Source organism: Sinocyclocheilus anshuiensis, unplaced genomic scaffold (assembly GCF_001515605.1).
Source record: "Sinocyclocheilus anshuiensis isolate Anshui unplaced genomic scaffold, SAMN03320099.WGS_v1.1 scaffold1955, whole genome shotgun sequence".
Classification (NCBI taxonomy): domain Eukaryota; kingdom Metazoa; phylum Chordata; class Actinopteri; order Cypriniformes; family Cyprinidae; genus Sinocyclocheilus; species Sinocyclocheilus anshuiensis.
Genome location: NW_015554054.1, coordinates 153428 through 165698, shown reverse-complemented (window position 1 = coordinate 165698; position 12271 = coordinate 153428). Strand labels below are relative to the sequence as shown.

General features: G+C 38.1%; 1 protein-coding gene across 1 annotated transcript in view; it reads right to left on the bottom strand.

Annotated features, from left to right (window-relative positions):
- LOC107668494 (C-type natriuretic peptide 4-like) overlaps nt 1-1856 on the bottom strand; it is a 2680-nt gene extending 824 nt beyond the window's left edge. Inside the window, exons 1-2 of the mRNA XM_016460380.1 lie at nt 1667-1856; nt 276-574 (exon numbers count right to left, since the gene is read on the bottom strand). Of these exons, the coding sequence (XP_016315866.1) occupies nt 276-574; nt 1667-1759 (392 nt within the window). The 5' untranslated portion in view covers nt 1760-1856. The remainder of the gene's footprint in view (nt 1-275; nt 575-1666) is intronic.
- Nucleotides 1857-12271: the final 10415 nt, after the last annotated feature.

Genomic DNA, 12271 nt, shown 5'->3' with positions numbered 1-12271 from the left:
TGCAATTTCCAGAGTTTACCCACAAAGAAAAAAAAATCATGATTTAGATCTCTACAGATACTCAATAAATAAATTTAGATTCAGATCTCTACAAATACTATATATATATATATATATATATATATATATACACATAAATAAATGTAATTAAATGTCATTAATATGAATAAAATTAACATTTAATTCATTAAATTTAAATGTATAAAAAATACATGAAATTTCTAAAAACTGTATATCTACACATATCTAAGACTGAGATCTCTGCAGACACTCACCAGGAGAGATTATTTGCAGACGGGTAAAGAGAGGGTTGACAGCCCATCCCGCTCATGGTTCCTATCCTGTCCATCTTGTGTCCGAAGCATCCGCTCCTGGCCGTCGTTCCTCCCTTCTTAGATCCAGCTTTGTGTCTGCGTGAGCCGGGCTGCTCGTTCAGGATCCGAGCCCAGGGGCCCTTGGCCCGAGTGTCCATGCGCAGGTCCCGGAGCAGACGAACACGGTTCTCCATCCTCCTCTGGCTCTCATCGGACGCCAGAAACTCAGACAGCTCCTCTCCCAACAGCATCCGCAGGGACTGAGGGATACATGGATGCAGCACTTCAGAAATGCTCTCAGAACTTAAAATGCACTATTACTACTCAATTACATTCTCAATTTCACTTGCTAAACATCCAGTTTTTTGTCTATATATATATATATGTTCACTGTAAAAATCTAAACTGTTACCTAAAAGAGATATTTCTACCTGATCTGACTCTTAAAATGAGATTTTATAGATTTGAGGTTTTATTAATATTAAACAAGATTTCTGACTTGAATAAACTAGTTTCCACATGTTTAGTTTACCTGACAAAACAGCACGATCCAATCTGAGCTCTTAAACTCTTCCACTATGTCTCATTTCAGCATGAAATGGTTCTTCAGCTTCTAAATTAATCTAAATTAATATCAATAAAAACCTGTTAAGGAAGCCGTTTGTAAATGTTAAAGTGTAACGCCTGACTCACTTCTTCAGTAACAGGCTCGGAAAGTCCTCAGGTCCTACTACTTTATTTCTATTTATAGTGTATTTGTTTTATGTCACAGTGTATCTGTTATTGCTATATATAGGAGATTTATGGAATTTAAATGTATGTTTAATATACGTAAACGTTTAGAGAGAGCTCTACTTTATTCATTCATGTTTTATATAAGTAAACCATACGCAACGCGTCTGGAAACGCGTTTTTTTTTTAAATGTACTTATGTGAGAACGAGAACCTGATGAAATATAAGCCTTAACAATGAATGAATCAAAAGTTTTGCTCAAGAAGTCTTGCGTCCGGACAAGTGTCCGAGTCTCCGGGAGCTCCTGCGCTTTAACGATGCTCTCAATTTGCTTTTGCATGATGATGAGGAGGAGAAGGACATACAGATGAATAGCAAAAAAGTCTATTTTGAACTTGAGATGATGTTTGTTTATTTACACACTCGCAGTTTCACGCATACATTGCGCGCAACTGCATATCCGAGCTTTTGCGCATCTTTCCCCCAAGTTAAAATGACCTTATATTAACTTTTACATATCAAACTGTGCATCATACATACTTTAGACTTTGTTTCAGCCTACTATATATTACACAAACTGTACAATTTGCTGCATAAATGTCTAAGTTATCAAGCTCACCCTCTGTTCTGCCTGCGTTAGTGGTTTTGTCTCCGTGCTGACTGATAGAAGAGTCAGAATAAGTCCACAAGCCACCAAATGCGAGATGATCATCGTGATGCTGCTTCAGTGCGCTGGATGTCAGTGGAGTTTGGCAGTCGTTTAAATACGTCTTACGGAGAAAACGCGACCTTCATTTACTCCCAGAGGTGTCGAGCTCAACTCTTTCTCAGTGCAGTTTCGGCTCAGGGTTTTATAGCCGATGAGACATCCCCCCCCCCACCCCCCTCCCGCCCCTCGCGTGCTTTACCTTTGCCAGTTCTCCGTTGGGTGGCTGCGTCATAGGTTACCGTTCATTATATCAATGACCTATACGGTGTTTTTGTAACTGATCAGGGGATGTTTATGCTGGATGCTCAGTTTAGTCATCGTTTGCAGTGACCACTTAAGTATAGGTGGGAAAAGAACAATCAGAAGCGAAATCATTCATGATAACCATCACCGGACAGGATTTAGTCGGAGAAGTAAAATGACTAACATTTTGTTTTAATGCCATATGCAAAGTCCTGGAAGTCGTGTTACATTTAACAAATGTAAAAAATAAAAACTAAGCAAAAGCAAGAATTATTTTATTTGCATATTGACATTATACACATATAAATAATTATCAAATAAATAAAACACTTTTTTAAATTACATTGCATTACATATGCTATGTGTATCTGACACTAAAATGTCAGCTGGAGCTAAAAAATAAAACATATTCATCAATAAAATACTGCATATATGCGAGAAAAGATAAAGGCAGAAGTGAGAATCGCTTTCTCTGCTCTACACTTTCTGAGTCGTGACACTGTGTGGCAGTATATGCTGATTGCAATACTTTCAGCAGCCTGCGCACCAGTGCATCAGCTTTCAGTTTGCAGAGATATAGGATAACCATTTACAAATAAGGATTTTAAAATCAGTACTCATACTCTTGCTGTAGCTGCAGTGCTGTGAATGAATGCTCAGTTATAATTACACTTCAGGATACTTCAAGATGAATGGGTTCTCACGTTTGGGAGAAGTTGTCACACTGACCCAACAATAAAAATACAAAAAAAATCTTGCTATTTTTTGCGATCTCTCTTTTTCGGAATTGTTTTCATTTTTAAATGTAGCTAAAAAAAATTAAATCATGCGCAAATGATGATGCATTTATGATGCATTATGCATACTGCAATTTATACAGGATCATTCCCCCTCCAGATTGTTCACCTTAGTAGCAAGGAAACGTACTCATTGCCTGATATTTTATTTTTACTGGCAATAAATCTCATTTGTGACTAAATGTTCAAAAGCTACAGCTAACTGTGCAGCTCACTAGGGGTCTCTGATGTTAAGCTGTTGCACGCTGAATGAAAATTTACTTCAAACATACTTTTACAAAAATCTGATTTCAAACCATCTTTAAAGGAACAGTTCACCCAAAAATGTAAATTAGCTGAAAATGTATTCATCTTCAAGTCATCCAAGATGTAAGTGAGTTTGTTTCTTCATCAGATTTGGAGAAATGTAGCATTTCATCAGTGTATCAACAATGGATGCTCTGCAGTGAATGGGTGCCGTCAGAATGAGAGTCCAAACAGCTGATAAAAACATCACAATAATCCACAAGTAATCCACACCACTCCAGTCCATCAGTTAATGTCTTGTGAAGTGAAAAGCTGCGTTTTTGTAAGAAAATAAATCCATCATTAAGACGTTTTAACTTTATAATGCTGCTGCTGGCTAAAATATTTAATACTTAAGTCCATAATCCATAATAATGCTTCCTCTAGTGAAAAAGGCAATCTCTTGTTGTCTCTCACATCAAAATCCAGCCACATATTTGTTTAGAGCTGTTTTGGCTTGTAAACGCTGCTTGATCTGTGCAGATTTCTCTCCTGATTCAGACCAGATGACTTTTTCACTGGAGGAAACATTATGAATTATGAACTCGTATTTTAGCTGGAAGCTAATTTTTAAAGTTAAAAACGTCTTAATGATGGATGTGTTTCTTACAAATAAGCATATTTTGGCTTCACAAGACATTAACTGATGGACTGGAGTGGTGTGGATTACTTGTGGATTATTGTGATGTTTTTATCAGCTGTTTGGACTCTCATTCTGACGGCACCCATTCACTGCAGAGCATCCATTGCTGAGACACTGATGCAATGCTACATTTCTACAAATCTGATGAAGAAACAAACTCATCTTGGATGGCCCAGCTGAAGGTGCGTACATTTTCAGCAAGTTTTAATTTTTAGGCGAACTATTCCTTTAAAATAAATGTGGTTCTGAGTGCTCAGACTGCAAAAAATGAAATGATTTGGATACTATGTATTTAGTACCAGCAGTACCAAGTTTACTTTTTGGAAACTTGGTACCACTGGAGTCAGTGATGGAGCACGTCCTCTTCAGGAATATGTGAAACAGGTCCAGAACACACAAGGTGCCAGACAACCATGGTAGCATTCAGCCTGGCGGTCTCAAATGAATAATTTTAGGGAATCTATACGGGGTCCACATACACCCCATTAATCCTGATGCTATGATTCCTGAATGCCTTAAATGTGGTGTTCATGAATGTGAACACAGGTCACTTGTCATTTAGGAGACCCTTTTTATCCAAAGTGACATGTAGTGCACTGATCGCTGGGATAAAGTGTAAATGAAGGGAAAAATAGCCATAGACAAATCTGCAGTTTACAGGTCACAATGAATAACTCATGAATATTTAATGAGGCCGGCACAGAGGTGTTCATGATTGGTTGTCTTATTTTTAAATAAGTCTCAAATCTGTTTGTTTATTTATGTATTGACATTATTGGCCAACCAGCATCGATGATTGCAACTATCCATTTTATATGAGCAGTTACTGTTATAAAATGGAAAGGGAACAAAATATGACTTTTAAGTACATGATTGTTTCCTATTAATTTTCCACTAAAATTTGTGACCTTTCAAAAAGCCACTGCCTTATCTGTAATACAATTTCCCAGATGTAAAAGGCAGTATAAAGGTTTTCTGCAGTCTTAAAATGGAAACACAAGATATTTGGTGGTCGTATTTAACAAAAGGAAATCACACGGATCACAGGTTTTATGTTTAACTGTCACAATGTGGAAAAAAGCAGCTCTCTTCCTCAATTCTGTAAAAGTCCTATCAAGCCTGACTGCTCACGTTTTCCTCCATGATTATTATACCTAACATTACGTAAGAATAATAGTAGTCCAAGGCACTCGAATCTTATCCATAGATCCAAAAAGTCTCTCTCTGTAAAAGCCTATTGACCCTATCACCTCCTCTTATTGACCTGGGGACATGTTCTATTCCGATTATCTTCAATGTACTTGGGCTACCATGATTTTTCTCTTTATAATGAAGGGCCATAGGATACAAAGGGTTACAAACTCGAATGGCATTCTTATGTTCTGCTAATCTGATCTTTAATTTCCTTGTAGTCATCCCTATATAGAAACAACCACATGGACACTCTAACCGATACACTACAAATGAGGTATTCCAATTAATAAATGATTTAACTTTAAATTCAATGTGTGAAGTTACTTCTTTAAACACATTTGTCTTCCATTGGTATTATTTAAGTATGAATGAAAGACTAACAGATCTGCTTCTGAACCTGTCCATATCAAAATGATATCATCTATATATCTACCCCACCAAATATGGATTTGAATCAGAAAATACAAATGTATTTTCCCAAAATCCTAAAAACAAATTAGCATAATTTGGGGCAAAACAGGCACCCATTGCTGTACCTTTAATTTGTTTATAGAATTCATCTTGAAACAGAAAGAAGTTGTTATTTAATGTCCATTCTGCTAATTGCATAATAAAACATGCCGGTGGCCTTTCAGTAGATGATCTCATATCTAAATAGTGTGATAATGCTTCCAGCCCATCTTTATGGTCTATATTCGTATACAATGATTCAACATCCATAGTCACCAGTATAGATGATTCTGTAGTTTTCATTTCTTTAACGATATTCAATACATGAGTTGTATCTTGAATGAACGAGGGGAGTTCACTAACCAATGGTTTAATCAAATAATCCACACATTTTGAAGCCGGCTCTGTAATAGACCCATTACCACTAATTATAGGTCTCCCTGGTGGGTTTTCAAGATTTTTGTGTACTTTTGGAAGCATATAAAAAGTAGGAATCCTAGGATCTTTACAAAATAGAAAATCACGTTCATTTTTTGAAATCCATCCCTCATTTTCAGCATGTAATAAAATGTCAGTCAATTCATTTTTAATACTTTCTATTGGATTAAATTTCAGGCGCTGATAGTACTCACAATTTTGTAGCTGTCTAAAGGCTTCTTTGATGTACTGATCTCTGCCCCATACAACAACTGCGCCTCCCTTATCCGCTCTTTTTATTACAAGATCTTCGTTATTGGAAAGCCAGTTCAATGCCACTACTTCTTCTTTTGAAAGATTATAGTGTTTTCTTCTTGTTGGGGTGACAATCCTGTCAATTTCATACGTTACTTTTTTGTAGAAGGAATTCAACGTTGGATTAGATGCACATGGCATAAATGTTGATTTGGGCTTAAAAGATGTAATCTTCTTATCGTAAGTACGAGTGGCCGGTTCAGGTGTGTAGTACCAGAGCTTGGGAGCACAGAGTTAAGTTTGGTCTCATTTTAAAGAAGACCCATGGCAGATTATTGTTGAAGTAAAAAAACTTTAAAAAGTGAAACCAAAAGAAAAAAAGTTATAGAGGTTGAAGTTTATGAAAATTATTTATGAACAATATTTGATATAAAATATATATTTTATGAAACATGTTGAACTCTATTCCTGATAGAAAATCAAAGCCATAAATCTAAACAAGTTGTGTTCCAAATTTGAGGTTGATATCTCAAAAAATGAGCTTTTGCATTATTTATCCAATTGGCTCTATAATTTGCAGAAGCAGAAAACAGGAATAAAGCGAGTATTTGCTTTTATAGGCCAAACCTGAAAAAATGGCACCATCTGGTAAAAAATAGCAAAAAATAACATTTTAAAGCCTTGCCAACAGAATGAAAGCCTATTAACAAAAATTGCATCATTTTACAGTTAAACGGCACTGCGATTAAAAATAGCAGTTTTAATGGGTTTCAATGGGGACATTTTTGTCCTTAAGGTCCTGAAAGGAACCATTTTTTTGTACCTAGTGCAAAACAGATTTATTAAAGGAAATTGAAGTGAAATAGTAAAATTCCAATAAAAATACACATCTGTGCCAAAATTTATGCAGCTGGCAATAACACAGGCAAAATTATCAAAAAAACTAAACTGAAAAGGACAAAAATGTCCAAAAGGTCACACAAGGGTTTTAAATAAGTCCACTTTGGTCTGGAATTCTTTCGCTGTATTTGTTGGTGCATAGGTCAGACCTTTTGATAAAACAGAAGTACAGCTTGTCGGTAGAGTAATATTTGAAATGTTTATCACTTCATCTCCTTTGTTCGACTCCTGGTGTATCTGCCTTGAATTGGGAGTCTTGACCGATCTACCTCTTCCTCGTCTCGTCTTCCGTCCTCTTGTCTTCTGGATCTCTGAAAAATTCTGGACTTGTTTCCTAAAAAATCTCTTCTGGGTGAAATCTCCACTGCTGATTGGTCTTCATCACTACTCGGTAAGTTAAAAGACACTGATCTCTTTCTATGAGTCTTTACATTCCTTTGTGACCATGTGTATACCTTATGCTCCTTATAGTCATTTTCGTCTCTTCCAAATTTGGCCAACTTCTCTTGCTTGAGGTTTTTGGATAATTGCTATAAATCTTCTTTAAGTTTTTCTTCAAATTGCACAAACGATTCATGCCCATCTGATGTTATATCTTCTTTAATCTTGGCAATCTGTTTTTGTGTTTCTGCCTTCTGTTTTTTTTTCTTCTTCAATTAACAATAGCATAAGGTCCTGGGAGCATTTATTTAAAATTGCTTCCCAATTTTGTCTAAAATCTGTTTCTCCAGAACCAAACGAAGGGAATTTTTTAATTCTAAGTCCTCTTGGGATCATATTTTCTCTCCAGTAATCTGATAATGTGACCATATGAAGATGTAATCTCAATTCTTTTTCCGGATGTCTCTTGAGTACATAACAGTTTTTTTTAAATCTACATGCTGCTGTCCATGATCTTGACTCAACAGTGTGTCTGTAACAATGATCTTCTCACCTTCTTCTTTAGAGTAGGAAAAATATCTCGTCGTCATCTTTTGATGAAAAAAATGTATCACTCCCCAAAAAAACGTCTACTGGACGGAGCAACTCCTGCACATGACGATCCCTCAATGTCCTTAATTCCTCGAAATAAAGAATGCAAAAGAAGTGCTGCACGGGGTATAGGGTTCTTGTTACGACATTACATTTATAATATAAAATGTAATGAAATATATATAAAAAAAATATTTGTAGTTTTTTTTCCTGATGACATAAACCATATATATGTGCATAAAATGTAATAAAAAAAATAATAACTGATAATAAATAAATGATAATAAATTGTCATGATCAGTGTTATTTTAGTCAAATTGAAATACACTATTATAGTTTTCATTAAAAGTTTGAATTAGTTTTGATATTTTCAGTTTTCATTTTAATTTTAGTAATTTTAGATAACATTTCATTTAGATATTTTAGTACCTTTATAGTGTGATTTTGCCATTTCTATTAATTATTCGTTTTTTATTTTTAATTATTTTTTAAATGATTTTTTTCATATTTATTTCAGTTTTTGTTTCAGTTATTTCAGTACATCAAGATAAACTAAATGAAAATGAGAAATGTTCCTTGGCAACTGCTGAAATGAAATTAAAGTTTAAGTTTTATTTTTAATATTTTATTTCAGCTAACATTTATATAGCACGTTTATTTCTAGCAACAAATATGTTTTTTTTATGGTTTTAGTTTTATTTAACTATACTATCCCTGCCATAATAATAATGATAATAATAACAATAATCCTTCATAAACTTAGAGATAAACTGACCTACTAGATAGTTGTATTCAACCCCTTTCTTCTCTGTACTTGTGTGTACTTTTTTTTTCTTTTTAAACCAACTTTAAAACTTCTAATGCAATTTCCTGCTCAAGACGAATCGCTTTTGTAAGCCGCTTTGGATAAAAGCATCAGTAAATGTAAATGTCTTTAAGGACACGACTTGCACTCAGAAAGATTGTGGCCATTACTCTTGCTTATGTAGCTTTTTCAGAGCATTGTGGTTGAGTCTGTCGGTCTGTCTGCAGAATTTTCTTGAATGGCCGTTCGGAGAGATCCGGGAGGTCTGTAATACCTGGAGAAAGCCATCCATTAGCATTCCCATTCAGTAGCAGTTGCCTGGCCATAAACGCAGAGGGAAATGCAAGGGCACCGCAAGAATGTGCACAGTCACAAGTCATTCACTAGTGAGCGGCCTGAGCTGTGACGTCAGTGGCAGTGGTCAGGGAAACCTATCCATTTCATGCTTTGAAGAGCGCTGGCTAAACATCTACTATAATATAATAACATATTTATGATTTATATGTTGCTTGGTACATTTTTTAATTCATAAAATACACATATGCTTTTGAATGGTCATCAATGGAGAAAGATGCTTTTTGACAGCAGATGAGTTGATGTTATAAGTATCTAGGCCATTCATGTTGCACATTAAGGTAGGTAACATTCAAAGAGAAAGCAAAGATATATTATTTCACTACAACAGTAACGGAGGTTGGGTGCAGCTGTTAAAGAAATTGTCTGGTTACTGAAAGCTTAGAGGTTCAAACATGCAAGTCAATGGATTTGGTTGTTTTACACTTTCTAAGACCCAGATTTTTAATCTTAAACTGAAAATCCTTCATAAAACAGGTTATGTTATGTAAACTATGAAAAAGCTAAACAAAAAGTAAAAAAAAATACAAAAAAACATTAACATTGTTAAAAAACATAAACCATTTCAGTATTTATTGTGTGAAAATAATTTACATTTGTTTTTGTGTGTGTAAAATAATCGATTTATCCATCATATCCACCACAACCAGCAATTTTTACACTAATATTTTTTTTCTTCATAAATTAGTGTACTTGGTTTCCATTGTCAATGAAGTGCATGTTTGAGATATCTGAAATAGGAGACAAAGAAAATAAAGAGAAATCAAGATACGTTTTATATGTGCTAGCAGGTTTAATCAAATTCTGTACAGAAATACTAATAATTATATAATTAAAAAAAAAAAAAAAAAAAAAATATATATATATATATAAATAAATAAATAAATGAAAAAAACAAACAAACAAAAAAAAACAATGTAAAGGACATTGTGTAGTTGTTTATATTTAGGTACATTGTATTTAGGTAAATGCTATCTACGCATTAGCCTTACTGAGACTTAAGGTAAAACTATCCTGTTGTGCCATAATTTCAACTAAAATCAACAATTTTGACCCTAATAAATATTTGATTTTTCATGTATGAGACAAAGAAAACCAAACTTGTGTCACTAGTGAACAGATTTGTTTTTTTTTCAATATGCATCAACTCCAAAGCTTTAATTTCATCAAATTATGTAAAACATTTAACATATATAAAATAACATTGTGTAACTGTTTATATTTAGGATACACCAAATGCTAGGTACGAAATTAGCCTTAGCAATACTTGAGGCATGGTCACATTTACCGTATGTCACTAAATGGACCTTGTTTCTGTGTTTCCCTGTTTTCCCGCTTAGTTCCCTGACCTAGTTTCCTGTTTGTGTCTTTATTAGTTAATCATCCTCACCTGTCTGTCCCTCGTTAGTCACCCTACTTAAATTTTACCCCATTTTATTTTCAGTTTTTGTTTTCTGTTATGATGGATTACTTTGACGCTGTCCAGCTGCTCCGCCTGGGAACCACACGCAGGAGGGACATTCGGAGGAATTCCTGAGTCTCGCAAATCAGACCACCATCTTAGACATGGCCACACGAGCGCAGTTGTCCGGGAAGGGCCCTCGAGGGAGCTTTGCAGACTACATGGAGTGGGTGCTGGTATCCTGTGGATCGCCCCTGACCATCTGTTCTGCTGACGCAGATGACACCAGCCCCACTCCCGACCCAGAGCCCATCCATGCTGCGCAGAGCATCAGCCAGAGCCCACTGCAGAGCTGAGGATCGCCCCAGAGCCAAAGCCTCATGCAACGTCTGACTAAGCCCGACCACGGAGGATTACACAGTGGAGTACGAGGATGCAGGGAAAAGCCCCGCCCACTGTTTCACAGCTGAGGTTGGACTCAGGGTGAAAAGATTGATATGTGGACATGCCTCTTCTTCTCTTCTGAACTCTCTGCCTGTCCAGTTATAGGCAAGGAGGCAATTTATGAACTGTCTGTCTGTCCCATCATGACCATGGAGGCCTGCATTGAACTGTTTGACTGTCCTAAACTGTCTGTCACCTCTGTCACGACCACGGAGGTCGTTCCACTGTCTGCCATGCTCCCTGTGTTGGGAGTTGCGCTTTGGTGTGTTTGGGCGGCATACACCTTCCCAGAAAGCCCCGTCCATCACGAATTCCCACCCAGCCTCTCTCAAACCCCTTTCATCAATCGTCTGCCATCCTGGACTCCGCCTCGGCCCGTCGACCAGGGACAGACTGTCAGATGGGAGGGAGGGAGCTGTCAGATGGGAGAGACGGAGGCCCTCGAGGGAGCTTTGCAGACTACATGGAGTGGGTGCTGGTATCCTGTGGATCGCCCCTGACCATCTGTTCTGCTGACGCAGATGACACCAGCCCCACTCCCGACCCAGAGCCCATCCATGCTGCGCAGAGCATCAGCCAGAGCCCACTGCAGAGCTGAGGATCGCCCCAGAGCCAAAGCCCGGCATCCCCCTTCCCAGAAAGCCCCGTCCATCACGAATTCCCACCCAGCCTCTCTCAAACCCCTTTCATCAATCGTCTGCCATCCTGGACTCCGCCTCGGCCCGTCGACCAGGGACAGACTGTCAGATGGGAGGGAGGGAGCTGTCAGATGGGAGAGACGGAGGCCCTCGAGGGAGCTTTGCAGACTACATGGAGTGGGTGCTGGTATCCTGTGGATCGCCCCTGTCTGACTGTCTGATGGGACAGTCTGTCCCATCACTGGACTCCGCCTCGGCCCGTCGACCCAGCGGCTCCACCATGGCTCCTAGCTCCCTCATCTCCAGCGTGGCCCATCAGTCCACCAGCTTCGCCAGGCTCCCTCGTCCCTCCGGCTCCGCCTTGGTCAGTCGTTGACCTGCCCTCGCCTCGGGACTACACTCTCTGGCTTTGCCTCGTCCCTTCATCCCTCAGGCTCCATTAGGCTCCTCCCTCCCTTCAGCTCCGCCTTGTTCCTCTGTCACTCTGGCTCCACCACGGCCTTCCGGATCCCTGCCTACGCCTCGGTCGCCTGAGCCATCTGCTCCTTGGCCCTCCAGATCTTCTGCTTCTCCTGGCTCCTCCCACCGTCTGATCCGCCCTGGCTCCTCCTGTCTCCATCCTGGCTCCTCCCACCGTCTGATCCACCCTGGCTCCTCCTGTCTTCTTCCTCTCTCCTCCCACCATCTGATCCGCCCTGGCTCCTCCTGTCTCCGTC